General features: G+C 42.6%; 2 protein-coding genes across 2 annotated transcripts; one reads left to right on the top strand and one right to left on the bottom strand.

Annotated features, from left to right (window-relative positions):
* Window positions 1–6,176: 6,176 nt before the first annotated feature.
* On the bottom strand, window positions 6,177–8,863 carry RPL37 (ribosomal protein L37). Its single transcript, XM_082623790.1, has 4 exons — window positions 8,758–8,863; window positions 7,878–8,013; window positions 7,557–7,641; window positions 6,177–6,292 (listed from the first exon to the last, which is right to left on the bottom strand). The coding sequence occupies exons 1-4, from the start codon at window positions 8,758–8,760 to the stop codon at window positions 6,223–6,225; spliced, it is 294 nt and encodes a 97-aa protein (XP_082479916.1). The 5' UTR covers window positions 8,761–8,863; the 3' UTR covers window positions 6,177–6,222.
* A 2,298-nt stretch (window positions 8,864–11,161) lies between these two features.
* CARD6 (caspase recruitment domain family member 6) lies at window positions 11,162–24,909 on the top strand (the record flags this gene model as incomplete). The annotated part of the gene is given in 9 exon segments (XM_082621765.1): window positions 11,162–11,255; window positions 16,749–17,148; window positions 17,150–17,260; window positions 23,043–23,071; window positions 23,074–23,245; window positions 23,536–23,726; window positions 23,729–23,839; window positions 23,842–24,137; window positions 24,378–24,909. Coding segments are annotated over 9 exon segments (1,872 nt in total). The 3' UTR covers window positions 24,846–24,909.
* Between the last annotated feature and the right edge of the window lie 1,745 nt (window positions 24,910–26,654).

Genomic DNA, 26,654 nt, shown 5'->3' with positions numbered 1-26,654 from the left:
TTGAACAGTACTTCTCTCTGAGGCTTCCTGCTTCCTGTCTCTCTCCTGCCTTGGGGAGCTGCTTCTTCTCTGAGGGCTGCTCCCCCTGCAAAACAGGGACCATAAACAGTTTCTGCTCTGACTATGCCCTCTCCACTCTTGAGGTGGCTAAGCCATTTACTGACAAGCCATCCTTCCTCCCATTTGCCCAAGATGGTCGTGTTTCTGAAACAGAACTATTGGCCACCTGGTATTAATCCCATTTGCTTCTTCCTCAGCCACCTCTACCACTTGCCGTAACTTAAGGAAGCTGGACCTTTCTCCAATACCCTGTTTCATCAGTTGTCTTTTTTACAAAAGACCTTTCCCCTACAGGCCTTAATTTCCTCCACATAGTAACTCTGGAGTTCAAATCACTTTAAACATTTTTGAAGGCAAATCACACTTTTTACACGTGCTAGATGTTTATTTGCAGAGCTATATAAATGTAACACTATTAGATTAGGGCTCTGAATTCCCTGGTGGTCCAGGGGTTAGGACTTGGTGCTTTCACTGCAGTGGGCCCGAAGTACCAAATTAGACAGACAGACACACACACTGGAAATGTATACAAGAACCATTTTTTTTAAATTGAAGTATAGTTGTTTTACAATGTTGTGCTAATTTTTGCTGTACGGCAAAGTGGTTCAGTTATACATATATATGCATTCTTTAATATTCTTTTCCATTATGGTTTATCAGAGGATACTGAATATAGTTCCCTGTGCTATACAGGACCTTGTTATTTATCCATTCTATAATAGTTTACATCTGGTCACAGCTTTTAGAATCCTCAGCCAGATCAAGGATATAGAGGGGTCCAAGGGAAAGACTGGTAAATAAATTTCTTTGAAGAGTTTTAAGTATTCAACTCAACCTTCTTGGAAAAGGGGGTTACTACCTTGTAGCTCTAAACCTAGGGAAGGAAACTTCAAAGGAACCACTCAGAAGGCTTTGAAATTTGCTTCCTGCAACTGTTTTGGTGGGGGGCCAGGAGAGTGCTGCTGCCTGAGATCTCCCTGCACTAAGAACTTGTTCAGGCCAGGGAGGTGGGAATGTTTCCTGTGGACAAGATGTGGGCCACTCAGGAGAGAGGGATAGACAGCATGGGATAATTCTGAGTCCTCTCCATAGGGCCCTCAGAGGTAGAGAAAACCTCAGGAGAAAGAGGTTGGATCCTAGGGGCTAGGAAGGAATCACAAAAGACTATTCTGAATTAAGATGGGAACTACAGGAGAGGTCATACAAATGCCCAAGAGAGGAAAAGTTTAATCATCTGCAGGGTCCAGACACTGTTTACCCACCCAGCCAAGGAAGAACCATCCCCCATCCCCCCACCTCTCCTTCCTCCTCCTGTCTACTCTTTAACCCCACTGAGGAGTGCAATTGCAGCTCACAAGCCCCAGAGAACGTATACAGGGAGAAGGCTGAGATCAGAGGGACCATGCCCCCTTCTCCACTGCTGGTTCCAACCCAAAGGAGGCCCAAGCTGGAAGATGTGAGATAAGGTTAAGTCAATTTTGAAGTTTGACTGTAACATAGGACCAGAAATTTTATTTGAAATAAAAAAATAACTTACTAAAATAAAACTGTTTTTACAACTAATCATGACTGGAGAGTATTTTTTGTTATCTGTAAATAATCCAAAAAAACAAGGGTCAGACCAAGTCTTCATCCTGGGGCACAGGACCATTATTTCCACTGTATAAAGATGAGGACACAAAAATAAGAACTGTGTTTTTACCTCAATCAACATATTATGCCTGTGGTAATCTACAAGCCACCTGCAAACATGAGAACCATTTTTTTTCACTGGTACTTTCTTTGAACAAGATATCCCTCTACCTTACCATAAAAGGAAACTTTTGCTTCAGATTCCATTCTTGGTTCCTGAGGTTGATAGCCTCTGCCCTGTGCTTCTCTTAGATTACGATCTGAACTACCTTTTGTTTTGAGGAAAAAAACAACAACAAAATGAAACATAATCCATATGTAGTACGAATGAGAAAGAGAAAGCTCCTTATCATTTAATTTGGTAAAAGTTAGGGTTGGGATCTTAGTTCCCTGACCAAGGATTGAACCCGGGCCCTCAGCAGTGAAGAGTCCTAACCACTGGACCGCCACAGAATTCCCATAATTTAACTTTCTTAACCACCTTTCTAAAGGTTCCTCCACTCCCACTCTATCACTCTCTTTGTATCTTTGTCTTCACAGCACTTATCACTACCCTAAATTGCTTACCCGTTCTAGGTCTGTCAACCCCCAACACACACACAGACACACACACACACACACACACACACGCGCGCGCGCTATTGAAATCTTTGTCAGACAAAGATTTCTTGTCTGCCTTGTTTTCCACTTGTATCTCCTTGGCCTAGAACTGCTTCTGGCACAGAGGTCACTAGATCTGGTTCATAAGGGGCACTGTATCAACAGAAATGAAAGGGAATCACAGAACATCTAGGTTCTTCCAAAAGTGTGTTTAATTTTAAACTTGTAGTTTCTCATTGCCCAATCTCCCCTGAACCTCTAGCAAGCTAGCTTTGTTCTTGATGCTCTATTGAAACAAGGTTTATGGAAATAAACACTAACCTAAAGTTTGCAAATCCCCGAAGGTTTTTTTTTTTTTTTTTTTTTTTTTTTTTTAATTTTAAAATCTTTTTCTCCTTGGCTTCAGCCACATACAATACTTGGTTTGTGTGACTCAACCCTATCCTATGTCCTGGGCTATTTCTGCAACCACTGGAGTCAACTGTCAACTTCAACTGTGTCGGTTGTTGCTCCCACTGTATCTCTAACATTGCCTAGCTCATAGTAGCATCATCATATGCATTATGTTGAACAAATTAATGAACCACTCTCTCTCCTTGTGTCTCCTATGGACATCTCCCCAAATCTTTCCTTGAACCTCTCCAAATAGTCTTTTCTTTCTAGAGTATCTGTATTTTCAAATGGTTTCAACCATTACTGAGTCAAGGATGGTTTACTGAAGTTCATCAGTCAAGAAACTGAATCCTTAAAAAAAGAAGAAAAAAGGAAGTCCTTTTTTTCTCATTTCTAAATGCCTACCAGGTCTCACCATCACCTCTTACTTCCATTTAAATTATCTTCACCATTTTAACCCCTAAAATCAGTTCCCTTTCACAACTCTGTTCATTACTTCCAAATGGAGACCTCTAGCCCAGGCTTTCCACTTGAACGGCCACCAGGCTTACTCACTTCTTCCAATGTACTTCCTCTTGATATCCCACAGGCAACAAAACCTAACTTTAATATTATCCCCCATGTTGCCTCCACCCTATATTCCCTCTCAATGAATGCACCACCTCCTTGCCCCCAGTCCAAAACATCCAAGACTCCTACCTCCAATATTTGAGGCCTACTGCAGACACAATGCTGTTTTTTAAGTTATTATTTTTTAATTCATTTTTGACTGCTCTGGGTCTCCGGTGCGGCTCACAAGCTTAGTTGCAGTATGTGGGATCTTAGTTCCCTGACCAGGGATTGAACCCAGGCCCCCTGAATTGAGAGCATGGAGTCTTAGCCACTCGACACCAGGGAAGTCCCACTATATTTTTATATACGTGATCCCATGGAAGCCTCACACAGCCTATGATACAGAAGCAAGAGGGGGCTTGGAAGCTACTCCCTTTGATTCAAGTTTTACATGTTCTCAGTAGAGACATTCCCCCTACAGCCAGCCCCACTGCTACCTTAGTCCACGACCTCATGATTTTCAGACTATTTAAGAACCTGTTGCCTGGTTTTCCAGCTTCAAAACATATCACATCCATACCATCACCTTCCATCACCATCATATTAATCTTGCTAATGATAACTAATCATGCCATTGTGTGTGCTTAAAACCTTCCAATGATTTATCATTGCTTCAAGCTAAAGTCCAAACTCCTCAGTATAATACTCAAGACCTTCCACAACCTGATCATCCTCACCCCTCTATAGATTCTTACCAACCCCCTCACATTCTCTCAACCTGACAAACCAGTATCTGTGATTGAGATACCCTTTGGCGACACCCATCTGGTCCTGAGTACCCTCTGCCCAAGAAACACAAATTCCTTAGTTGTGGCACAGGCCCCAGGCATCTTTTGTCAGATTGAGGTCCACTGTCCAAACCAACTTTGACCCTCAGGACACGATGAGATACGTCAGATGTGAACTTCCTGCAAACTAGTATTCAATGAACTGAATCCACCTGTTTGCATTCTATACTGAATGTGTTAACCCAGCTCCATCTCTCTCCCACTGCTGCTCCCCTTAAAATTAATTTTAACTGTGATTGGAGCAGCCTCAATCGGTCTGTGAGCCACCTATGATCTATGGAGATACTTACCATTGCATCAGACAATTTCCCACTGAAACCCAACCTGTCAAGGGTCATAGGCACCAGCAAACAAGAAATAAGCTCACTTTACACTCAAACACACAGGCCTTTCTTAATGCATCACTGCCCACCTCTCTCACAACCCCTCTGTGCCAACTGTTTTCTGGCCCAGGATTTAGAAATTCCACGTCTTCAGGTCAGTGACCACTCACCTCAAAGCCTAATATTTATTCCATCCTGGGCATTACCTATCTTAATGGGCCTCTCCATCACTCAGGAATCAACCATTAGTAACACTAGAAGATTTCAGAAAGATCTTAACACCAAGTTAGATTATTTCAGTACTCTGAAGCCAAAATATATTAAAACCATTATTTTCGTAGGTCAAAAGCAATTTCATAAACTTGAACCTACTATACCAACTTTAGGCTGCAGGCACTGTAGAAGCACCTTCACTCACTCGGAAGCCCGTAAGACCTCCAGCTTACAACTGCATGCAGGCACAGCAGTAAAATCACACTAACAAATGTCAGCTGGATCCAGGAACCATGCTCTCAATTATGCATCCCTAAAGTACAGAGTACTGAGTCATTATGTTGAGTCTCACATATTGGGAGGAAGCCCAATGTAGATTTAGATCAGCAGGGGCTTCTGTAGAAGTTAAATGTAAGCTAAGACCTGAAGGATGCGTTAGGAAAAAAGCGGGAGGAAAGGAATTAGCTAGAATTTTGGGAATGCATTCTAAAGGTAAGATTGGTGAGGCAGTGATGATCATGAAGACCCATTCAAGGTCAGGTTAAGGACGTTATACGTAATACAATGGGAAGCTAAAAGCTAGGACAGCACAGCTTGGCCACACTGCTATTTAATGCCAGTTGTTCCAACACTTATGTTGTTTAATTAATGTTCTGTTCTCTCATTCAGCAGTCCAACAAAGTCAGCCTTGTCTTCACTTCAAAAAACTGTATGGCAGTAACATTAGAACTGGGAAAGCAAGGCAAAAAAAATCAAAGCACCGAAAATCAATGACCACCCAGCTAAGGGTTAAAGTAATTCCAGGGATCTATTTATCATTGCCTTTAGCCTACAAATGTAAGTTTATACTTGGCCTTCCTTTACATTCTACTCCATCCACTGCATTTGCCTGTGGCCCTACAAACTTTCTTCCATATTTTGTTGTTGACTCACACTGAGCAGGCTGCTTTAGTTTTCACTTAGCTGGCCACCTTAAACGGCATGCACAGCCTATAACCTAGGTGCCAAGCAACAGTTAAGATCACCTTTCCAAAAATCTGAAAAAGTGTATGTATAGCTGCATCACTTTGCTATACACCAGAAACTAACGCAATATTGTAAACCAACTATACTCCAGTAAACATTTTAAGAAAAAAGAAAAAATCACCTTTCTAAAATAGAATTCATTTAACTCCTATCCTTCACGTTCTCACCGGTACTCCAAAGCCTATCGTAATGATTGACAACCACTCCCCAAAGACCACAGATGTTCCTAAAAGAAATTAAGTTATGCTCTTTCATTCACTCTAACATTTTAAACATCAGTATGTGTTGTACTAAGAATTGTACTATGTAAATTCACTATATTCTTCACATCATCTGCCAGTGTTGTCAGCTTGAAGGAATCTGGAATTCTGCTTGTTCCTTGTCCTCTTAAGCAGTATCACAACCCAGTTCAAAAGTTACTGTTCCAAAACAGCCACTTAACAAGTAAATCTGATTTTAAGCTGTCCCATTCGCAAACCTATACAAATCATTGATACAAGCCTATTAAAAATACCTTAGCACACCAGAGTTTTTCAAAACCAGAACATTTATTGCGTGACTAATAATTGAAATCCTTAAGATGAACTGGATGCTGCAACAGCTGCCCTCTTGGGTTTAGGTGTTGTTCCTTCACGGAATCCATGCCTGCACCGTGTTAAAAACAAGAACAGTTACTTCAGCAATGCCAACGCATACATTTTAATTGTTGCTATAACAGATTTTTATGAGCTTATCTCAGTTAAATCTGAAATCAATATTGAATTCATATGTTCAGACATTTATTTTTACAACATCACTGATAAGCTGCAGTATTTACTTCCTTCTGCTTCAAGATAGCCATTTCAGGAATACAGATAACTTTAATTGGAAAGAAAAAAGGGCAACGTATTTGGTTGTACTGATCACTGGGCCAGTATTTCCCCACCACTTAAGATTCCTAAGGCATTTGTGAAAACGGGTTCTTGAATTACGAGCCAGAGATCCTACTTTCCTTTAGCCAAGGAAAAACAATGTGTTTAATGGTAGACATTTTCTCAACTGCTTAACTACTCTATATCTTAACTCATTTAATATTAACACCTACTTGTAGTGTACCATTATCCCTCTTTTGAGGGACAGACAGGTTAAAGTTGGCTTCAATTCATGCTCTTAACTCTTACATTGAACTAGCAGACCACTGAATCCTAAGCCTATAGTACTGTATAATAGTCTTATACGTTATGAAATGCAAAGCGCAAAGAAAGGTCACTTCAGCACATGAACACAAGCACATCTAAGGGTGTTGTTTACAAACCCCCAAACTGTCTTGAGGTTTTAAAATTTGAAAACCTGGAATTGAGCGGTAGAGGTCAGAAATTCTGCTAAATATCCTACACTGCACAGGACAACCACCCTCCCCAACAAAGAAATCACCTCAGCTGAGACCTTACGTGGGTTAACCCCTCAAAAGCTACCACTAAAATGCAGTTTCTGTTGTTTAGTCTAGACGGGGGCTGAAATTAAAACTCTAAGGCCCGTCTTTAAGTAATAAAAGACTATAAAATTTCTTTCTATACAAACGCAATAGCAACTGACAGGTTTCTATAGCAGACTTGCCCAAAGCCACAAAACCCGAAAGTCTCCTTTATGCACGATTACCCTGACAAAGTTTGGTAGGAAAGTGAAATGTAGGTTATGCTAACAAATGTCATCACATTTTCTGGAGTCTAGCTCCAACTAAGCCCCAGCATGTATAGCTCATACTACTGTTTACTGAAAGATTCACAAGATCTAAACTAACTGATCTGAAGCTTATGGTGGCAGAAGAAAAAAGTTCCTTGCTAACACCTCATCCCACCAACCAGAGCAGCTGAGAGGATAATTATGCAAGCTGACAAAACCACAAAGAACTGAAACATAAAAACTGTACCTGAATCTGCGGTATACAATTTTTAGGTGCCTCATTCGACCAGTCCCGGTGGTATTTCGTCTTTTAGCCTTAGCACTCCAGTTATCTAAAACACACATTCAAGTGAAGGTTCTGAACGGTTTTCCCCACACACATTGTAAGCTCTGTCGGTCAATATACTTAAAAATGCCTGCTTGGGTTTTAACCCCGCTTCATCGCTATACAGATGCCCCATTCTTCTAGGGACCGCCTCAGTCATGCCCCACTGAGGTACAACACACACACGGGACAATTCTCAACGCCATGATACTCTCTATCAGAGTCTAGTAAACATGCACTTACACTTCCTCTTCCGCTTGGCAGGGTAGCCACATTTACCGCAGGTCGACTTCTGAAGGTGGTAGGCCTTAGAGCCACAGCGGCGGCACAACGTGTGCGTCTTATTCCGACGCTTCCCAAACGAGGACGTTCCCTTCGTCTACAAGTTAAGGGGACAGGCGATTCTTCAATCTAGCAATGTCTACACACGTTCTTACGTTTTCAGTTCAAGAAACTATTGATAAGATTTCATGACAACCACAAGGTCTCAAACTGCGAGTCTGACTTTTCTTTTTTAAAAAATGTGGTGTATTTATTTTATTTACATGTTTTCAAATCGACTGCAATGTACTAAGAATTCAAATGCTACAAACATTAGCAGAGTCTGACTTTTCTTAAATGCTAAATCAGAGACCTCTATCGGAATTTCACGTCATCTAAAGCCCCCTGCAAGAGCTGCTGTGTTTTGAAATCCGCTACATTATTAAAAAGAAGAAAAAAAGATATAATGCAAAAGACGAGATAACGTGGTTTTCCTACCACCCCTACTCCAAAATCTAAGAGCTCCTGCCCAGGGACCACCGCCAACGATTCCTTGGCTTACAGAGCCACTCTCAAACTATGCTTCTTCTGTCCTTTCCCATAGGCGGGCAGGGCTGTGCGGTCTCCCCAGAGGTCAGGCAGCAGCAAGGTGCCTAGAGCAGCTGCAGCTCCACGACTGCAGGCCCCGCACTCCCAAACAGATAGGGGCCATTCTTCTGCCTCTCGAGGGCCACCACATGTCCCTTTTCTGACCACCGGCTCCCCTTATCGGAAACCTTGCCGGGCCCCCATGGACAGCAAAGAACGCGGCGCAGGGCGCTAGGATGGAAGCCGATTCCGAGAGCCCTTGCAGACAACTCACCATCCCGCTTCTGCCGCCGAGACCAAAGAGACCGAAAGAAAAGGCACTTCCGCTATATCGCGCTCAGAAGCTTCCGCCCAGGAAAGTACTTCCGGCGGGGTGCGGTGCACCGCTCTCAAGCGTCCGTCGCTGCAGCGTGGGTGGGGTCGAGAGGAGGATCCCGAGCCAGGCGGGGCCAATAGAAGGTTCAGAGGGGCGGGGCTCACAGCTTTCTGGGTCCGGGGTGGGCATCTGTGTAGGGTTCGGGTTGGGACTGGAGTTCTTCGCCAGGTTCTTCTGCGGTCCCGACGGAAGCTTTCGGCTAACGCTGATCATCGCTGAGAAGTCGCTAGGAGGACGGAGCTGGGCTTAGAATATGATGAGAAAGCCAAATAATGTTTTTCCTAACTATAGTACTTTAGAGGCAAATGATTTGATCCCCAATCTTGTTATGCCAAGGAATCAGACGTGGAACTTGTTAAGTGTTGTTTCCTAAACTCTAACGTGAGGAAATCTGGTTCAGCAGCTTTGGATGGGGCTTGGACATCTGTACTTAAAAACACTATACTGTTAATGTTGGTGCTTCCCAGACCTTTTTTTTTTTTTGCGGTATGCGGGCCTCTCATTGTTGTGGCCTCTCCCGTTGCGGAGCACAGGCTCCAGACGCTCAGGCTCAGCGGCCATGGCTCACGGGCCCAGCCGCTCTGCGGAATACGGGATCTTCCCGGACCGGGGCACGAACCCATATCCTCTAGCATCGGCAGGCGGACCCTCAACCACTGCGCCACCAGGGAAGCCTCCCAAGCCTTCTTGATAAACGCTAATCCACTTGTAACCTTGCCTAGGAAAGCCCCCCCCGTCGCAAAAGGATAAAATACCCAAACATTTAAGAGTTAGGGAAAAACGATCCTAAATGTGCGCGCTTTCTAAAGGAAACAATTCGTGACCTATCACTTGTGAAATACTTGCAAAGGTAATTAACTACCAGCAGAACAAGGTGACGTTTAGGAATTAGAGGTTTAATTTTGACAGGTTAACAGTTGATTTAGTGCCTAGTCAGTACTAGGCTCTTCTAGAAACTGGGAATAGAAACATTAACAGGGCATAGTCCCTGTCCTCATGGAAGTGGTACGTGGGGAGTAGGGGGTTCAGGGGGAGGTGCAGCCAGGGGAGGGAGAGAGAGAGAGAAGGCCAACATTTGGGTGTTTGGACCAAACTGCAGTTCAGGGGAGACTTAACTGGATTAGGTGTTGTATTAGTTCCCCACTGCCATTCTAGCAATTTACCACAAACGTAACGGCTTAATACTAAACATTTAATCAACGAGTTATAAAGTTTCAGTTATGCAAGATGAATACATTCTAGAGATCTGCAGTACAATACTGCATCTACAGTTGACAATACTGTATTTTACACTTAAGGACGATAATCACAAACCACAAATCACAAACCAGTCTTTAAACTACAGTCAATCAAATCATTTCCTTTCTTTGCATCACACTTTATAAAGTCTTTCCCCTGGCTCATAGAATGCTACTAACCACTTCCGGTTTGGTGCTGCCCTTTTTGGATCGATTTTTGCTAAAATAAACTTAAATTTTAACTATGCCTGTTTATCTTTTAGTAGGCCCTTGTAAGTACGCTGGCCCCACCCAGATAATTCTCTAGTCTCCATGTCAGCTGATTAGCAACCTTAATTGTCCTTTGCCTTGTAACGTATTCACAGGTTGTGTCATCTTTGGAGAAGATCATTATTCTGCTTAGCACAAGTGTTATGACAGATGAGATCAGTGTAGACTGTTGCTGAACCCAAGTTAGTGTGCCTGAGGCACAGTGAGGCCAAACAAACTGAAACATTGGAGTTTGGAGGAGAGAAAGGACCAAACAAGGAGGACAGCGCAGCTCATGCTCAAAAGACCTGAACTCTCCAGCGGTTTCGGGGGAAGAATTTTTTGTTTTTGTTTTTTTTAAATCATTTATTTATTATTTCGCCCTATGGCGCGGCTTGCAGGATCTTATTTTCCCAACTAGAGATTGAACCTGGCCCTCTGCAGTGAAAGCCCAAAGTCCTAACCATTGGACCACCAGGGAATTCCTTCAGGGAAGAGATTTTAAAGGCAGAATAAGGGCTGCAGGGCATGTGACTTTCTTCTGATTGGTTGGTGGTGAGGTAAGAGAATGGTGTTCCAGGAATCTTGTGCTCAGCCACCCTCCACCTCCACCTGAGGGCCTTAGTTCCGATAGCAGAACTCAAAAATGTGTATCAGATTACTATGTATATCCATTGGGGAGGAACTAGGACTCTGCTTTATTGCTGCACTATTGTTTCTTGACTGCCTTTCTTTTGTTTCTGCATTCCCTCACTTCCCTAATTAGTAACTGTTCGAATCTACCCTTTGGAACACAGCAGCGAAGATCTAGGAGGATGAAGCCTTTTTCCTACATACAAGAGAAGGGGGACATGGAAAGGCTTTTGTACCCAGGAGGGCCCCACAGTGTGCTGCTGGGTTTCAGGAAGGGTAGGACAGGTAGCAACCACTGAGGAACCAAACTGTGTGGCAGGCACTATGTCAGAGTCTCTTTTACCCCAGACATTCCCCAAATTGTAAACATCAGAGTGAAATATTTTTCCTCTTATCCCTTTTTGGTCTGCTGGAAATCACACCATTCTGGCCCTGGTCAGGTAGGCCCTTGGCTCTATAGAGGCCTATGAAGCCAGTTTAGCATCTCCAGATTTCTATCCAAATGCCAGGTTTAGGTCAGGAGTAGAATGACTTATGAAACAGATGATCTTCTTACAGAGTCCAAGCTCACTCTGCTTGCTGCACGACAGGCCAATAAACTGGGAGACGAGGTGTTGAGGCAAAGAATGCGACTTTATTTGGAAAGCCGGCGGACTGAAAAGATGGCGGACTAGGGTCCCCAAAAAACCATCTTAGCAGGGTCTGGATGCCAGTTTCTTTCATAGAATCAGAGAGGGAAATAAAGTAAAAAGGCAGAATAGAGGGAGATGCGGGGAGGAAGTAAAGTGAAAAGGATAAACATCTTCTGGAATGACCAGCCTTGGGGAGCGGATGGTTAATTTCTTCTTTCTTGCAGCCATTCACAGGTGGGTAGGGTTCCCTGAGGTAATCCATTATGTATGATTATAATAACAAAAGCTACGAAAAGCAAATGCTAAAGTCAAAGAAACAGATCCAACGTGGAGTCAAAATTGGGTCTTCCCTGTTGCAATCTCTGCTGTTACTTACGGTGTTTTGCAGAGAGTGATAGAGACTTCATAAATCTTGCATCTATTATTCTGATATAGTTCAGGTCTCTTGACCTGCCTTTTTTTCCTACAATAGATGAAATTAGTGCTGACTTTCCTCTTTTAAAAAAATCACATAATTTAAACTCCTACCTGCAAACAAAATTTTTACACCTGTTTCACTGTATTTGATGTGAGGGATGTATTTTCAAATCTTCATCTCCTGGCCACCCTTCCCCCAGCTCACTTCTGAAAACGTATAACTCAGATTGGGACTCAAACCCAGCCAAATCCCAGATTGGGACTTGAACCCGCGGTGTTTTAACAGAGATCACACACCTGGTCTCAGGATTTAGACCCACGGTCTTTTCTTGACATCTCATCACAGAAGGAATTCAGTGAGAGACAAAGTGATAGGTAAGAAGTTGATTTATTTAGAGAGAAACACACTCCACAGACAGAGCGTGAGCCATATCAGAAGGCGAGAAAGGCGCCAGGGTATGGGGTGGTCAGGCTTTTTAGGGGTGGGTAATTTCATAGGCTAATGAGTAGGAGGAGTATTCCAGCTATTTGGGGGAAGGGGTGGGGATTTCTAGGAATTGGGCCTACTTTTTTTTTTTTAAATAAATTGATTGATTGATTGATTTTTTGGCTGCTTTGGTCGTTGCGTGCAGGCTTTCTCTAGTTGCGGCAAGCGGGGGCTACTCTTCGTTGCGGTGCGCAGACTTCTCACTGCAGTGGCTTCTCGTTGCGGAGCTCTTAGGCTCTAGGTGCGCAGGCTTCAGTAGTTGCAGCACATGGGCTCAATAGTTGTGGCTTATGGGCCCTAGAGCTCAGGCTCAGTAGTTGTGGCACAGGAAAGACCTCTCTGCAGGAGGCCCCTTTTGCCTTGTCAATAACCTGAAACCAGGTGCCCCCATGCTCTATGCTCTACTCATCTCCAGCCCTAGCATGCCCTTCAAATCTTGATCACACAATACCTTGCCTAATCTGTTGGTTCTTTCTATAGATCAAAGAAGTTGAAGAATAAGTAATTAACAGATGACCAGATCTCTTCCCTAGCTTCCCCTTCAGTAATCTGGCGAACAAACTGTATGAACAAGATAGCATCTAAAGAAAAATCACAGGAAGTTGACAAGCCTGCATACAAGTCTGCACCCAGCGGGGGGGGGGGGGGGAATGGCGACTCCCACCCCCTATCTCAATGATTAACTGAGATTACTTCCCTTTTTCCCTATAAAAACTTTCATGGCCAAGCATAAGTTTCAGAGGTGGTTTTTGGGGACACTGAGTCCACCACCTCCCCAGATTGCCAGCATTCTGATTAAAAGCAACTTTCCTTTCTACCAATATTTGTCTCTCTCTCTCTCTCTCTCTCTCTCTCTCTCTCTCTCTCTCTCGTATTTATTATTATTATTATTTACATTTATTTATTTATTTTTGGCTGTGTTGGGTCTTCATTGCTGTGCATGGGCTTTCTCTAATTGTGGTGAGCAGGGGCTACTCTTCGTTGCAGTGCTCAGGCTTCTCATTGTGGTGGCTTCTCTTGTTGCGGAGCATGGGCTCTAGGCGCGCAGGCTTCAGCAGCTGTGGCACTTGGGCTCAGTAGTTGTGGCTCGTGGGCTCTAGAGTGCAGGCTCAGTAGTTGTGGCGCACGGGCATGTGGGATCTTCCCGGACCAGGGATCGAACCTGTGTCCCCTGCATTGGCAGGTGGATTCTTAACCACTGCGCAGCCAGGGAATTCCCTCAAGTATTGATTTTTTGAGTGGTGAACAGCCAGACCTGATTAGGTAACATCATTGTTGATGTATCAACATTTGTTCCATAAACCCCAATTTGTGGATATTTGAGTTATTTTCAATTTTCTGCTATTATAAAAATGTTGTAATGCAGATTCTTGTCCATACATCTTTGGGCATTTGTCTGATTATTTCCATAAGATAATTTCCTATTCAGCGCAGTGGGATTGCTGCACTGAATGGAATGAATTTTGATTTTTATCTGTCACATTTATTTATTTATTGCTGCATATTGACAGATTTCTCTCCAAAAGGGTTAATCAATTCACATTCTTATTATCTCAGATAGAGCTCAGAGTAGAGAATACCTAGTCCAATCTGAGGTTCAAGAGAGGCTTCTCAGAGGAGTTGACTCAGAGGAGTTCTCAGGGGCTAAGTCATATGAAACTGAGTCAAGTCATCAAAAAACGATAAATAATCTACAGGGAGCCAGGGTCCGTGGGGGCTGAGGGCGGGGTTCCCCCGCTGCTTTGGCTTGTTTCTATCCCCCCTCTCCAACACTAGGCATCATTGACATAGTTAATCTTTGCCAAATAGAATTACTCTTTGCCTTAAAAAAAACAAAACAAAAACAAAAAAAACTCCCCAAAAACTTGTATTTATGCATTGGAACTATTTCATAGTTCATTTCCTACTCTGCAGAAAACAGGAACATTGGCTACTGGGAGTGTTCCCTCAGAAATCATAGAAAAAGAATGAAAAAAGTTACTTGAAATCCTCCAACAAGATCCTGATTGTATCTTAGGTACATTAACCTCTCAGAGGCTAATTTCTGAGGAAGAGTATGAGATTCTGGAGAATATTACAGATCCCATGAAGAAAAGTTGGAAGCTGTTAATTTTGGTACAGAAAAAGGGAGAAGTGAGTGGTCAGCTTTTTCTCAACTGTTTACTTAGTACTTTTTTTTTTAATATTTAAATATTTATTTATTTATTTTTGGCTGTGTTGGGTCTTTGTTTCTGTGCGAGGGCTTTCTCTAGTTGGGGCAAGCGGGGGCCACTCTTCATCGCGGTGCACGGGCCTCTCACTATCGCGGCCTCTCTTGTTGCGGAGCACAGGCTCCAGACGCACAGGCTCAGTAGTTGTGGCTCATGGGCCTAGTTGCTCCGCGGCATGTGGGATCTTCCCAGACCAGGGCTCGAACCCGTGTCCCCTGCATTGGCAGGCAGATTCTCAACCACTGTGCCACCAGGGAAGCCCTACTTAGTACTTTTTCAGAGTCAGCTACCATTTGGGACTTAAATCACTTGAATCATGGTAAGTTAAATTTCTACACTTTTTTGGGCTGAGAGGGAGGAGGCAGATTTCCTGAAAAAAATAAAATTTTTACCTTTTATTTTCATTTGTCATTCTCCTGGAGATAATTTTCACTGAAATATGATAAAAGGGAAAAATGTCCAAGATTTAAAATGCAGGGAATGATGTATCTTATTGTTTTAGGGGATTTATAATTTTTTGTTCAAACTCAATCCAAAAGCTGCAATTTTTAAAAAATATTTATTTATTTTATTTGGTTGTGCTGGGTCTTAGTTGTGGCAGGTGGGCTCCTTAGTTGTGGCATGCTAACTCTTAGTTGCAGCATGAATGTGGGATCTAGTTCCCTGACCAGGGATCAAACCTGGGCCCCCTGCCTTGTTAGCATGGAGTCTTATATGCTGCACCACCAGGGAATGTCCCCAAAGCCTGCACTTGTTTTAGTGCTAGTATAAACTTATTATTCTGGCAGTGACATTCTGAAATACTCATAGTTGGAAAGAGGCTACTGTTAGTGACACATCAGGATTTCCTTATGAAGTAAGTGAATTCATGGGTATTAACAACCTCAAGACCAAAAGCTGCATCTTTCACTTAGTATAGCCATTTTGAAAATATAGGAAAAATAATTTTTAACACACATATGTGGTAGATTAGCAACTTCATTTTTTTAAAATTTATTTTTGGCTGCGTTGGGTCTTCGTTGCTGCGCATGGGTTTCCTCTAGTTGCGTTGAGCGGGGGCCACTCTTCATTGTGGTGCATGGGCTTCTCACTGCGGTGGCTTCTCTTGTTGAGGAGCATGGGCTCTATACGTGCGGGCTTCAGTAGTTGTGGCTCACAGGCTCTAGAGCGCAGGCTCAGTAGTTGTGGCGCACGGGCTTAGTTGCTGTACGGCATGTGGGATCTTTCCGGACCAGGGGTCAAACCTGTGTCCCCTGTATTAGCAGGCGGATTCTTAACCACTGCACCACCAGGAAAGTCCACAACTTCGTTTTCTCTGTGAGAAGAATGCCAGCAGAACCTTAGTTCAAAGATAATTAGTGGCAAATGAGGGCGCACTTCCTCCAGTATGAATTGTTTAGCAGTTCTGTAAATTACTACCAGAGGCAGGTGTAGCTCCTTTTCTAAAAAATAGTGAAGATTATTTTAAGAGATGTTAGAGAGGCAGAGGCTCAGATAAAAAGATAATGTTAATGGTCTCTAATGTAGTACAGGACCCGTATGCTTAGAGAAATAGGTCTTGTTATTTCCAGGACTTATTCCAAATCAGAGCTATTTGCTTCTTGATTAGAAATCATTAGGATCAGATTTCATTAGCAATGGCCTTATGTAGTCTGAGCTGGTTTGGGGTCACAGTAAATCCACAAGTAAACACAGGATTCAAGTTTTCTATTTCACTCATTTACTCTTTGAGTTTGCTGTGAAAGACTCGAACTTTTGAGCAAGGCAGGAGTGTGATCTGATATTTTTCAGTGGGAGAAAGTTCTGACAGTTGAGTCGCTGCCATTTATGTAGGAGGTGGTAGGTATTCCTGTTATCCAGTGAAATGAAGGAGATGATGCTTTAAGGTCATGGAAAGTCAAGTTATTATATAACATCTGTTAATTTCAAAAACTAAAATAAAAATCCCCCAACCTTTCCTATTCTTTCCAGAACTTTTAAAACATGAGTATATAGAGCCACCGCAACCTGTGGGAGTAAGCAGGGAAGGTATTTTTTATTCCTGGAGAGAAAGAGCCTGAGAATCCTGAGATCACCATATCCTTCAAAGAGAAAGAACACTTGGATTTGGAAACCTCTGAGTCTTTCACGGACAAGAAGGCTGGTTATCGGGAAAGTGCTTGGTCCTCAAGGGAAAATGAGAAGGAATACAACACACCAAAATTCACATCTCTGCAGTTGGCTGAGAATGTTGAATATGAATTTCCAGCAACAATTGAGTATTTACAGGATGAACAGAGATATGAGGAGCCAGATGATTCTTTGCACTTAGGAAAAGAGGAATATCTAGAATCTGTTGGGTACTCTGAAGATGCAGACACCTCCGTGGAAGAGGATGCTTATGATGACCCAGAGTGCATTATCTATGACAGCAAAGAGGACTCTGTATTCTGAAACCATGGAGTTCTCTGATGAAGAACAGAATTATGAGGATTCAGAAACTGGCATGTCATTGGAGGAGGAAGAGGAGAAGAGTATGGAAAGTATGGGAATGATGTGTGTATAGTTAATTAGGCAACAACTTATTTTTAGGTTGCCATGACATAATGGGGAGAGGGGCTGAGGAAAGGCACCAGACGGCAACAGAAAAGCAGCTACACAAAAATTTCTTGGACTTCTCTAACTTGGAATTTCCTCAGAGGTGAGTGTTGACAGGGAGGAAAACCCAGGACCCAGGAACAGTGGACAGTATAAGCTAAAGTAAATATTGACTATCATCTTAAAGGTTTCTGCAGTCACCTCCATGATACATATAACCACTAATTTTAGCTGTTACCTTCTGTTCCTCAGATTAAGCCTTTTTAATCATTTTAGCTCCTCTGTGACCAATGGCATATGGGGGTTATGAACCTAACTATCAAAGTGGAAACGGGAGAGGAATTTGTGATAAATGGATAAAATCCCAAAATAAAGCTTGTCTTGATCCAGTCCAAATATTGCCATTTTGATGAGGAAATCTTGAATTTGAATGTTTCTCAATGAAAATTCAAAATATGAGAAATGCTTAATTTGGAGAGATAGTGTCTGGGAAAATAAACATCACCAAGTTCTGAGTACAGAAGGGGAAGGTAACTACCAACTCACATTCAGTCCAAATCCTGGGAATTCATAATCCAGTTATGGGTCAGAAAAGAGTAATTACCTCCTCAGCACACCCTGACACAGTTACTAGGGCTGCTGTAACAAAACAGCACCACAAACTCGGTAGCTTAAACAATAACAATTGAAACGTATTGTCCTACAGTTTGGAGGCTGGAAGTCTGAAATCAAGGTGTCTCTAGGGTTGGTTCCTTTGGAATGCTGTAAAGAAGAATCTGTTCCTAGCTTCTTGTAGTTTGCTGGAAATCTTTGGGCTTCTTTGGCTTGTAGAAGCATCCCCTCCACCCTTGCCTCCCTCACCCTACCCCCGCAATCTGCCTTCATCTTCAGATGGTTGTCTTCCTGGGTTCATGTCTCTATGTTCAAATTTCCCCTTTTTATAAGAATACCAGTCATATTAGGTTAGGGCTCACCATAATGACCTCATCTTAACTAATTACATCTACCCTGTGACCCCATTTCCAAATACCATTACATTCTGAGGTACTGGGGCTTAGGATTTCAACATACGAATTTGAGGGGTACATAATTCAACCCATAACACAGCTGTTGTCCCACCCCCATACCTTCCCAATATATAATTGCTTTTAGACTTCATTCTTTTTTTTTTTTTCTTTTTTCGCGGCACGCGGGCCCCCCACCTCTGTGGCCTCTCCCGCTGCGGAGCACAGGCCCCGGACGCGCAGGCTCAGCGGCCACGGCTCACGGGCCCAGCCGCTCCGCGGCACGTGGGATCCTCCCAGACCGGGGCACGAACCCATGTCCCCTGCATCGGCAGGCGGACCCCCAACCACCGCGCCACCAGGGAAGCCCTAGACCTCATTCTTAATTTTTTAAATATATTACAGTTGTTGCATAGGGTTGAATTAATTAATTAGTCATTGCATACTACCCTCATTATTCTGCAAAAAGCCCCTTTTGTTCATCTATTTCATTTTTTTTTCTCTATTTCCCATTCACCTTCCTCCATAGATAACATTCTAATATTATGTGTTTTTTGCATGATTTTTCTGTATCATTTATTTATCACAATAATAATATCTCAACATAGCATCTCAAAATTAGGGTCACTTAAAACCATAAGAGTGTATAATTGTTCATGTGTCTATAGTTGGCTGAGCAGTTCTTCTGGTCTTCGCTGGGTTTACTCTATATCTGTGGTCAGCTGGCGTAGGCTCATCTCTCATCTAGCAAGCTAGTCTGGACTTGTTCTCAGACTCTGCGAGGCATATTCTTCTGGTGAGGGAGAGTAGTCAGAGAGAGACAGAGAGAGAGAGAGTAGTCAAGGCATTTTTAGGCTTAGGCTCAGAACTATCACGCCATCTGTATGATAGGTTTCCTAGGGCTGTCACAATAAAGTACTACAAAATGGTGGTTTAGAACAACGGGAAATATATTGTTTCACAGATATGGAGGCCAGAAGACTGAAACCAAGGTGTTGGTAGGGTCATACTCTCTCTGAAGACACTAGGGAAGCAGCTGTTCCAGCCTGCTCTCGCAGCTTCTGGTAGCCTGCAGTGTTCCTTGGCTTGTAGACCATCTTCTTGGTGCATGTCTCTGTTTTCAAATTTCCTCTTTTTATAAGGACACTGATCAGATTGCATTAGGGCCCACCCTAATGATCTCATTTTAGCTTGATGACCTCTGTAAAGACCTTATTCACAAGTAAGGCCACATTCTGAAGTACTGGGAGCATCAACATATCTGTTTTGGGGGTATACAATTCAACCCATAATGCATACAATTCTGCCACACCCTGTTGGCAAAAGCAAGTCACAAAGCTAATTAGAATTCAAGGGTTGGGGAAAAATAGACTCCACCTCTTGTGAAGTAGTATTGCAAAAAGTATGGATGCCGGAAAACCATTAATTGGGGCTATTTTTGCAATCAATTTAACACCTTTAAGAAAATAGGTCAAGAAAAATCTCAATAATAATGTAGTTATGACCTGCAGTATAGTTCTAATGGTTACCAATCCACTCTAGTTGACTGGAGGCATGTGGCTATCCTCTGTCTCTTTCCTCTGTAATACTTGTCTATGCAGCTGGGAACCGGAAAAAAAAAATCCAAATGCATCTGAGTCAAAGGAGAAGGATCTTCACGCTTTTTGTCATGTTACATTTTATGCCCCCCACGCCCATCATTGTGTCTCAAGTCAAAGTCTCAGGAAGACTTAAGCCGTTGCCTGTGTGCTCTGCAATGTATAAGGTCAACTTGTATATGGACTATATCAATCAACTCCCTTCTCTTCTAGCTTATACTGGTTGTGGTCAGTCGATGGTAGGAACCCATATATTTACCATTTCCTCTGCCCTTTATTCTTCCTGAAGATCCAAGTTTTAATTTGTTGTTATTTCCTGTTATCCTGAAGAATTTTATTTATTTTTTGTTTATTGAAACGTCTTTATTTTGCCTTCAATCCAGAATATTTTTGCTGTAATGAATTTCAGATTGGAGATTTTTTCCTTCAGTGTTTTATGGATGTCATTCCTGTCATTTGGCTTGCATTTTTTCTGATGCTAAGTCTTGTCATTTTATCGTTGCTCCCCTTTAAGTGTTGTGTTACTTTTCTTCTGCTTGATTTCAAGATTTTTTTCTTAAAGTTTTTTTCTGCGGTTAACTCTGATGTGTCTAGGTGTGCTTTTCTTTGTTTTCATCTTCTGTAGGGTTTGTGAATCTATAAATTTGGAATTTTTTTTCCAAATTTGGGAAATTCTCAGCTGTTATTTATCCAAATGTTTTTCTGTCCCACTTGCTCCCTCCTCTCTTTTTGAGACTCCAAGTACATGTATGTTAGAGTTTCTGATATCTTTCCTGAGGTCCCTGAGGCTCCATTCATTTTTTTTTTTAAATTTCTCTTTATTCTTTAGATTGGGTCATTTCTACTGCTATATCTTTAAGTACACTGAATTTTTCTTCTGTCATTTCCAATCTTCTTTTCAGTCCATCTACTGATTTTTGAAAAGATTCAGGTATTGTCACTTTTAATTCTAGAATTTCAATTTTTTTTTTTTTTTTTTGCGGTACATGGGCCTCTCACTGTTGTGGCCTTTCCCATTGCGGAGCACAGGCTCTGGACGCACAGGCTCAGCGGCCATGGCTCACGGGCCCAGCCACTCTGCGGCATGTGGGATCGTCCCAGACCGGGACACGAACCCGCGTCCCCTGCGTCGGCAAGCAGACTGTCAACCACTGCGCCACCAGGGAAGCCCTAGAATTTCAATTTTTTAAATGCTTTCTTTTTTTTTTTTTCCTGAGAATTGCTATTTAATCATTCATTATGGGTTTATTTTATTGTACATTCTTGAAAATAGTTAAGATAGCTGCTTTAAAATTCTTATATGCTAAATCCAACATCTGGGTCATCCTGGAGTGGGTCTCCATTGATCAAGTGTGCGTTACATTTCCTCTTTCTTCCTATGTCTCATAACTTTGAATTTTGTCCTATGCATTGTGTATGATCAGTTATAGAGACTCTGGATTGTGAAATTCTCCAAAGAATCTTAGGTTTTTTTCATTGGTTTAGTTCCCAATTAACCTGACTGGACTCAAATTCAAAACTCAGTCTCCTTTCAGTGGGTGGCAGCTAAAATCTCTGATCTTTTTTTTTTTTTTTGCCTTACATGGGCTATTTTCATGAATTTTTAATTTACATAAATGGTATTGGGTTCTAGAAATTATTGCTTCTTAATTTTTCATCCATCTCTATGCTTATTAGGTATATCCCTGTACTGCTCCACAGTAGCCTTTTATTACCTTGTCAACGTTAGGCATCTGGCTTGAGCTGTGTGAGTACTGATTTCTGTGCTGAAGAAGCAGAGGATGTTTGTCCAAAGGAAAAGCAGGGGATAGGCAAGAGCAGAAATTAAATGCTCTCTGCAACCCATCTTCTCAGTGCCTCCTCTGGGAATCTTTCATGCTGGCCTTAACTCCTCCCTCAACTTTTCATCCATCATATATACCAGTTCAAGCAACTTTCAGACCATCCAAGGATTTCTTAGAGTTACTTTTGTTAATTCTTTTTTTTTAAGTTTATTTATTTTTTTGGCTGTGTTGGGTCTTTGTTGCTGTGCGTGGGCTTTCTCTAGTTGCAGCCAGCGGGGGCTTCTCTCCGTTGCAGTGCGTGGGCTTCTCATTGTGGTGGCTTCTCTTGTTTGTGGAGCACGGGCTCTAGGCATGCAGGCTCAGTAGTTGTGGCACACAGGCTTAGTTGCTCCGCAGCATGTGGGATCTTCCTGGACCAGGGCTCGAAGCCGTGTTCCTTGCATTGGCAGGCGGATTCTTAACCACTGTGCCACCAGGGAAGCCTTACTTTTGTTAATTCTTGAAATCCATACTTTCTCTCACTTCTACTGTTTCTTCTAGGCTATTTTTATAGGGGATCCAAGAATCTTATGCTAATTTGCTATCCATCAGGAGCAGAAAATGCTCTCTGATTTTCTTTCTCTACTAAGCACTGTCTCCGTATTCCCAAGAAGTGGCTAGAAGATAAATTAGAAAATGACCTCAGGAGAAATTAGGTACAACATGTAAATTCTGAGAAAACTTCAATGATAACAAAATGTTCCATTTCTCCAAACTTTAGCAAGAGTTAACATTTAAGAAATAAATTGGTATCAACCTAGAGAATTCCTCATACATGTGTATAATGAAGCTTTTAACAGGGTTTTTCATTGCTGCATACAAACATTAGCCAAAAAAATTGGAAAACCTAAATGATCACCAGTAGACAATTGTTAAATAAATAATGGTTCTTCCAAACCATGAAGTACAATGGATTAGCTAAAATGAATTAAGTAGTTCTCTACATATACTTACTTGGAAGAGTTTGCAAGGAACACCACTGAGTAAAAAGTTTTATACCGAAGAAGGATCATTCAGTATAATATCATTTATAAAATAAAATAGCATCCATTAAAACCAAACAGTGTATTTCTACATATGCAAACATACTTATGTACTTGCACAGAAAAAAGATGGGAAGGAAACATACCATACTATATTGACATATCTCTTAGAAGGAAATAGAATCGACAGAACAATGAAAAAGAACTTTACTTGTATTGTTTCATCTTTTTTTTTTCCAATGAAAATGTCAATAACTTATTTAATTTAAAAAGTCATTGAAGGAAGCTTAGATGCTGAACACGACATTCACTGACTATCTTATTTCCTACAGAAAGAAAAAAGTGTTTAAAGATGTCCTATCCTTTTTAACCCGGTTACAAGCAGAAAGCTTCTGCCAGATTTCGTTAAACAATTCTTCTTAGACCGAGGATGTAGGTGGGTGACTGAGACTCCAGGTGACTTAGCCTGGAACTTCCTGATGAAAGTTCAAGCACTGGATATGACAGAGATTCAATCCTCAGACACAGGTTCTGGGTGAAGATAGCAAAGGGGAATTTTTTTTTTTTAATTTTTATTTATTTATTTATTTACTTGTGGCTGTGTTGGGTCTTCGTTTCTGTGCGAGGGCTTTCTCTTTAGTTGTGGCAAGCGGGGGCCACTCTTCATCGCAGTGCGCGGGCCTCTCACTATCGCAGCCTCTCTTGTTGCGGAGCACAGGCTCCAGACGCGCAGGCTCAGTAATTGTGGCTCATGGGCCTAGTTGCTCCGCGGCATGTGGGATCCTCCCAGACCAGGGCTCGAACCTGTGTCCCCTGCATTGGCAGGCAGATTCTCAACCACTGCACCACCAGGGAAGCCCGCAAAGGGGAATTTTTGACTGGAGTAGAGAATTTGGAAATTAGAGAACCAGAAACCATTAATCCCCTTGATGTCCTTCGTGCCTCTATGCTGTATTCAGATAGCTCTTTGCAACGTGAAGTCATGTCAAACACGTATCAGTGCCAGTTTGCCCTTCCCTGCTACTGCCAGATGCAGAAAAAAACAAAAGCATTTTAATGCTGAGGGCCATTAAGGACATTGTGAAGGAGCAGTCAATGCAGTCTTCAGGAAGGCCTACAGGGGATACAGAAAATTTCTGACTCTCATGAAGATGCCTGTCATCTCTTTTGTGCGTCTAGGATACTGTAGCTTCTCCAAGTCCAGAATCCTCAACACACTGCTCAGCCCTGCCCACCTGAAATCACACAGAATCTTTCTCCATCAGGATTTGCCTGTTCTGGTGCTTCCCCAGCAGATCTCTGATGGCCTGGTTGAGGTAACATGGAGTTTTCCTGATAGTGATGGTCTAAAGGAAAACCCCAGTTTTTTCCAGAAAGCTGTTGCTGTGGCCAGCCTTCGTGGGGATCTAGAAAGTTTTTGGACACAGTTTGGTTTCTTTTGTTTGTTTGTTTGTTTGTTTGTTTTGTTTTTGAGGTACGCAGCCCTCTCACTCTTGTGGCCTCTCCTGTTGCGGAGCACAGGCTCTGGATGCGCAGGCTCAGCAGCTATGGTTCACGGGCCCAGCCGCTCTGCGGCATGTGGGATCTTCCCGGACCAGGGCACGAACCCGTGTCCCCTGCATCGGCAGGCGGACTCTCAACCACTGCGCCACCAGGGAAGCCCACAGTTTGGTTTCTTGATGGAAGTTTCCTCAGCTGTGTTTTTTTTCATTGACTGCCTAGGTGAGAAGGAATGGGACTTGCTAATGTTTTTAGGAGAAGCTGCCACTGAAAGATGCTACTTTGTCCTCATTCCGCAGGCCAGGGGGAATGAGGAGGCTCAGATTTCCCAGAGGATCCTGAAGTTGAAGCCATCACAGCTGCTCTTTGGGGAGGAGGAGGAAGCTGGAGAGACAGGGAGGAACATGGAGGGTCTTCAAGCTGCCCTGAAAGAAGTGATGTCCTCTTTACTCAGATGTATGTCTGTGGAGGACATTGCACCCCTGGCCAGGGAGTTGGGGATACAGATAGACCACGACTTTGAGAATATGCAGGGGATTCAAGTTTCCCCTACTGAAAACTTGGCTGGAACAGCTGAAGTTGAGGGACCACAAAGACACAGTCAGCCAAAAAACTCATCTGAAAGCCCCGCTTAGATGTCAGTAAGAGAGGCTGAGGCTAGATGTGAGATCAGCCAAAATCTTGAGAATTTCCATCTCACCCCAGTATTCATGCCTTTTCTGAAAAACTGCTGTCCTTTACCAACCAGAAATGGAGATAATTATAACCGTGTTTCTTTGACAGCCCCCTGGGTTATGGTCTCCCAGTTTTGGTTAGAGCAGAGGTCTCAGAGTTTCCATCCTTCACCCTTTCAGAATACAAGGGTCCATAGTCCAGGTAAAGTTTTGGGATTCAATAATTCCAACCTCAGAGATTTTATTCAGGTGAAAGATTTATGAAATTTTCAAGAACTGCTCAGGGACGTCACATGGATAAAACTTTTGGGAGACCACCAAGACCCATTTCTCAGCATGTACAGGCCTGGCCTGAGAGACCACAGAAAATGGGAGCCCTTGAAAGTTCTGGGGAAGTGGACTTCCAGGGAGGTCACCTCCATTCCCTGGGTTCACAGCCAGCAAGAGTGGTTGGGAAGTCACAGCCTAGGCAAGTCTGTGCCTGGGGAACACAGCCAAATGAGGCAATTAGAAAATTCATGAGAACAAAATCCCATATTGAAAATCCTCACCATCAAGTGTTTCAAGCAGCAGGAGCCATACAAAAACCCATAAGGACTGCCTGTCAGCAAGGAGCTAAGCTGAAGACACAAGGTGGGCCTTCAAATCCATCTTTCCAAATGGGATTCAATCCTATGTCCAACAGCAAATTTTTGCTCAGCTCTCAGTTCAAATCCAATCAGCCCAAGTCATCCCAGGCCAAGCAGTCCCAGCACAAACCCTCTCAACTTGTGTTCTCCCAACCCAAACTCACTCAGACAAATCCACTCAGCACCAGCCCTCCAAGTCTCAGTCCTCCCAATCTAAGCCTTCTCAGCCCCAGCCCTCCCAAGCTAGGTGCTCTCCATCCAAACCCACTCCATCTAAGCCATGTCAACCCTGGTCCTCCCAATCTAAGCCTTCTCATCCCTAGACCTCTCAAGCTAAACCTTCTCCATCCAAACCCACTCAGCCCAAGCCATGCCAGCCCCAATCCTCCCAATCTAAGCCTTCCCAGCCCAGACCCACTCAACCCAAGTCATTTCTGACTGGTCCTTCTCAGGCTAAGGCATATGACTCAAGAGCAGGGCCCAAGAGGGTAGGGAAGCATTAAAGTCCTTACTCTGGAGACCTATGAAATGTATCCTTTGCCCAGACCTTTCCTATCATATATATAGTAACCTGAAGAAGAGTGGCAGTGATGGTAAAAGAGTACTATCATTAGCATGACACAGATAGGAAGATATGCACAGCCTAATTGGATATCATAAAAATATAAGAATTGTGCCCCTATAAAAAAGGAAAAATACAAAAAGAGTAAAGAATGGAATCAAACAGTAAATAAATGAATTGAATACAACCTTGAGTATTAGGTAATATATAACCTGAATCCAGGGAATGGGGGCTGTAAGACAATTTCACTTGGAGAAGAGTGGGGATAATTCCTTTAATTGCAAAGTGACCATAAAATAGGGCGCAAGTTGCGTCAGTGTTGCAAGAAAAACTGCCCTAGATGTTGGCTGCTCTAGAGGTGTTTTGGTCAAAAATTTTTGGTTTGATATCAGCCGCTAAGCAGGTAACCTTGTTTGTTTGGAATGTTTAAATCAACTTGCTTGTGGTAATAGCCCCAAATTGCTCGAATGATAAAACTCAATTGACCCTTACATATAGAAATAATGAACTAACAACCAATGAAATTAATTATTTTGCCTTAACTTTGGGAATGATCTGTGTATGTTTCATATTTTAAAT

The sequence above is a fragment of the Mesoplodon mirus genome (genome assembly GCF_964341445.2).
Source record: "Mesoplodon mirus genome assembly, chromosome: 5".
In the NCBI taxonomy this organism is placed as follows: domain Eukaryota; kingdom Metazoa; phylum Chordata; class Mammalia; order Artiodactyla; family Ziphiidae; genus Mesoplodon; species Mesoplodon mirus.
This window is presented reverse-complemented; position numbering and strand designations above follow the sequence as displayed.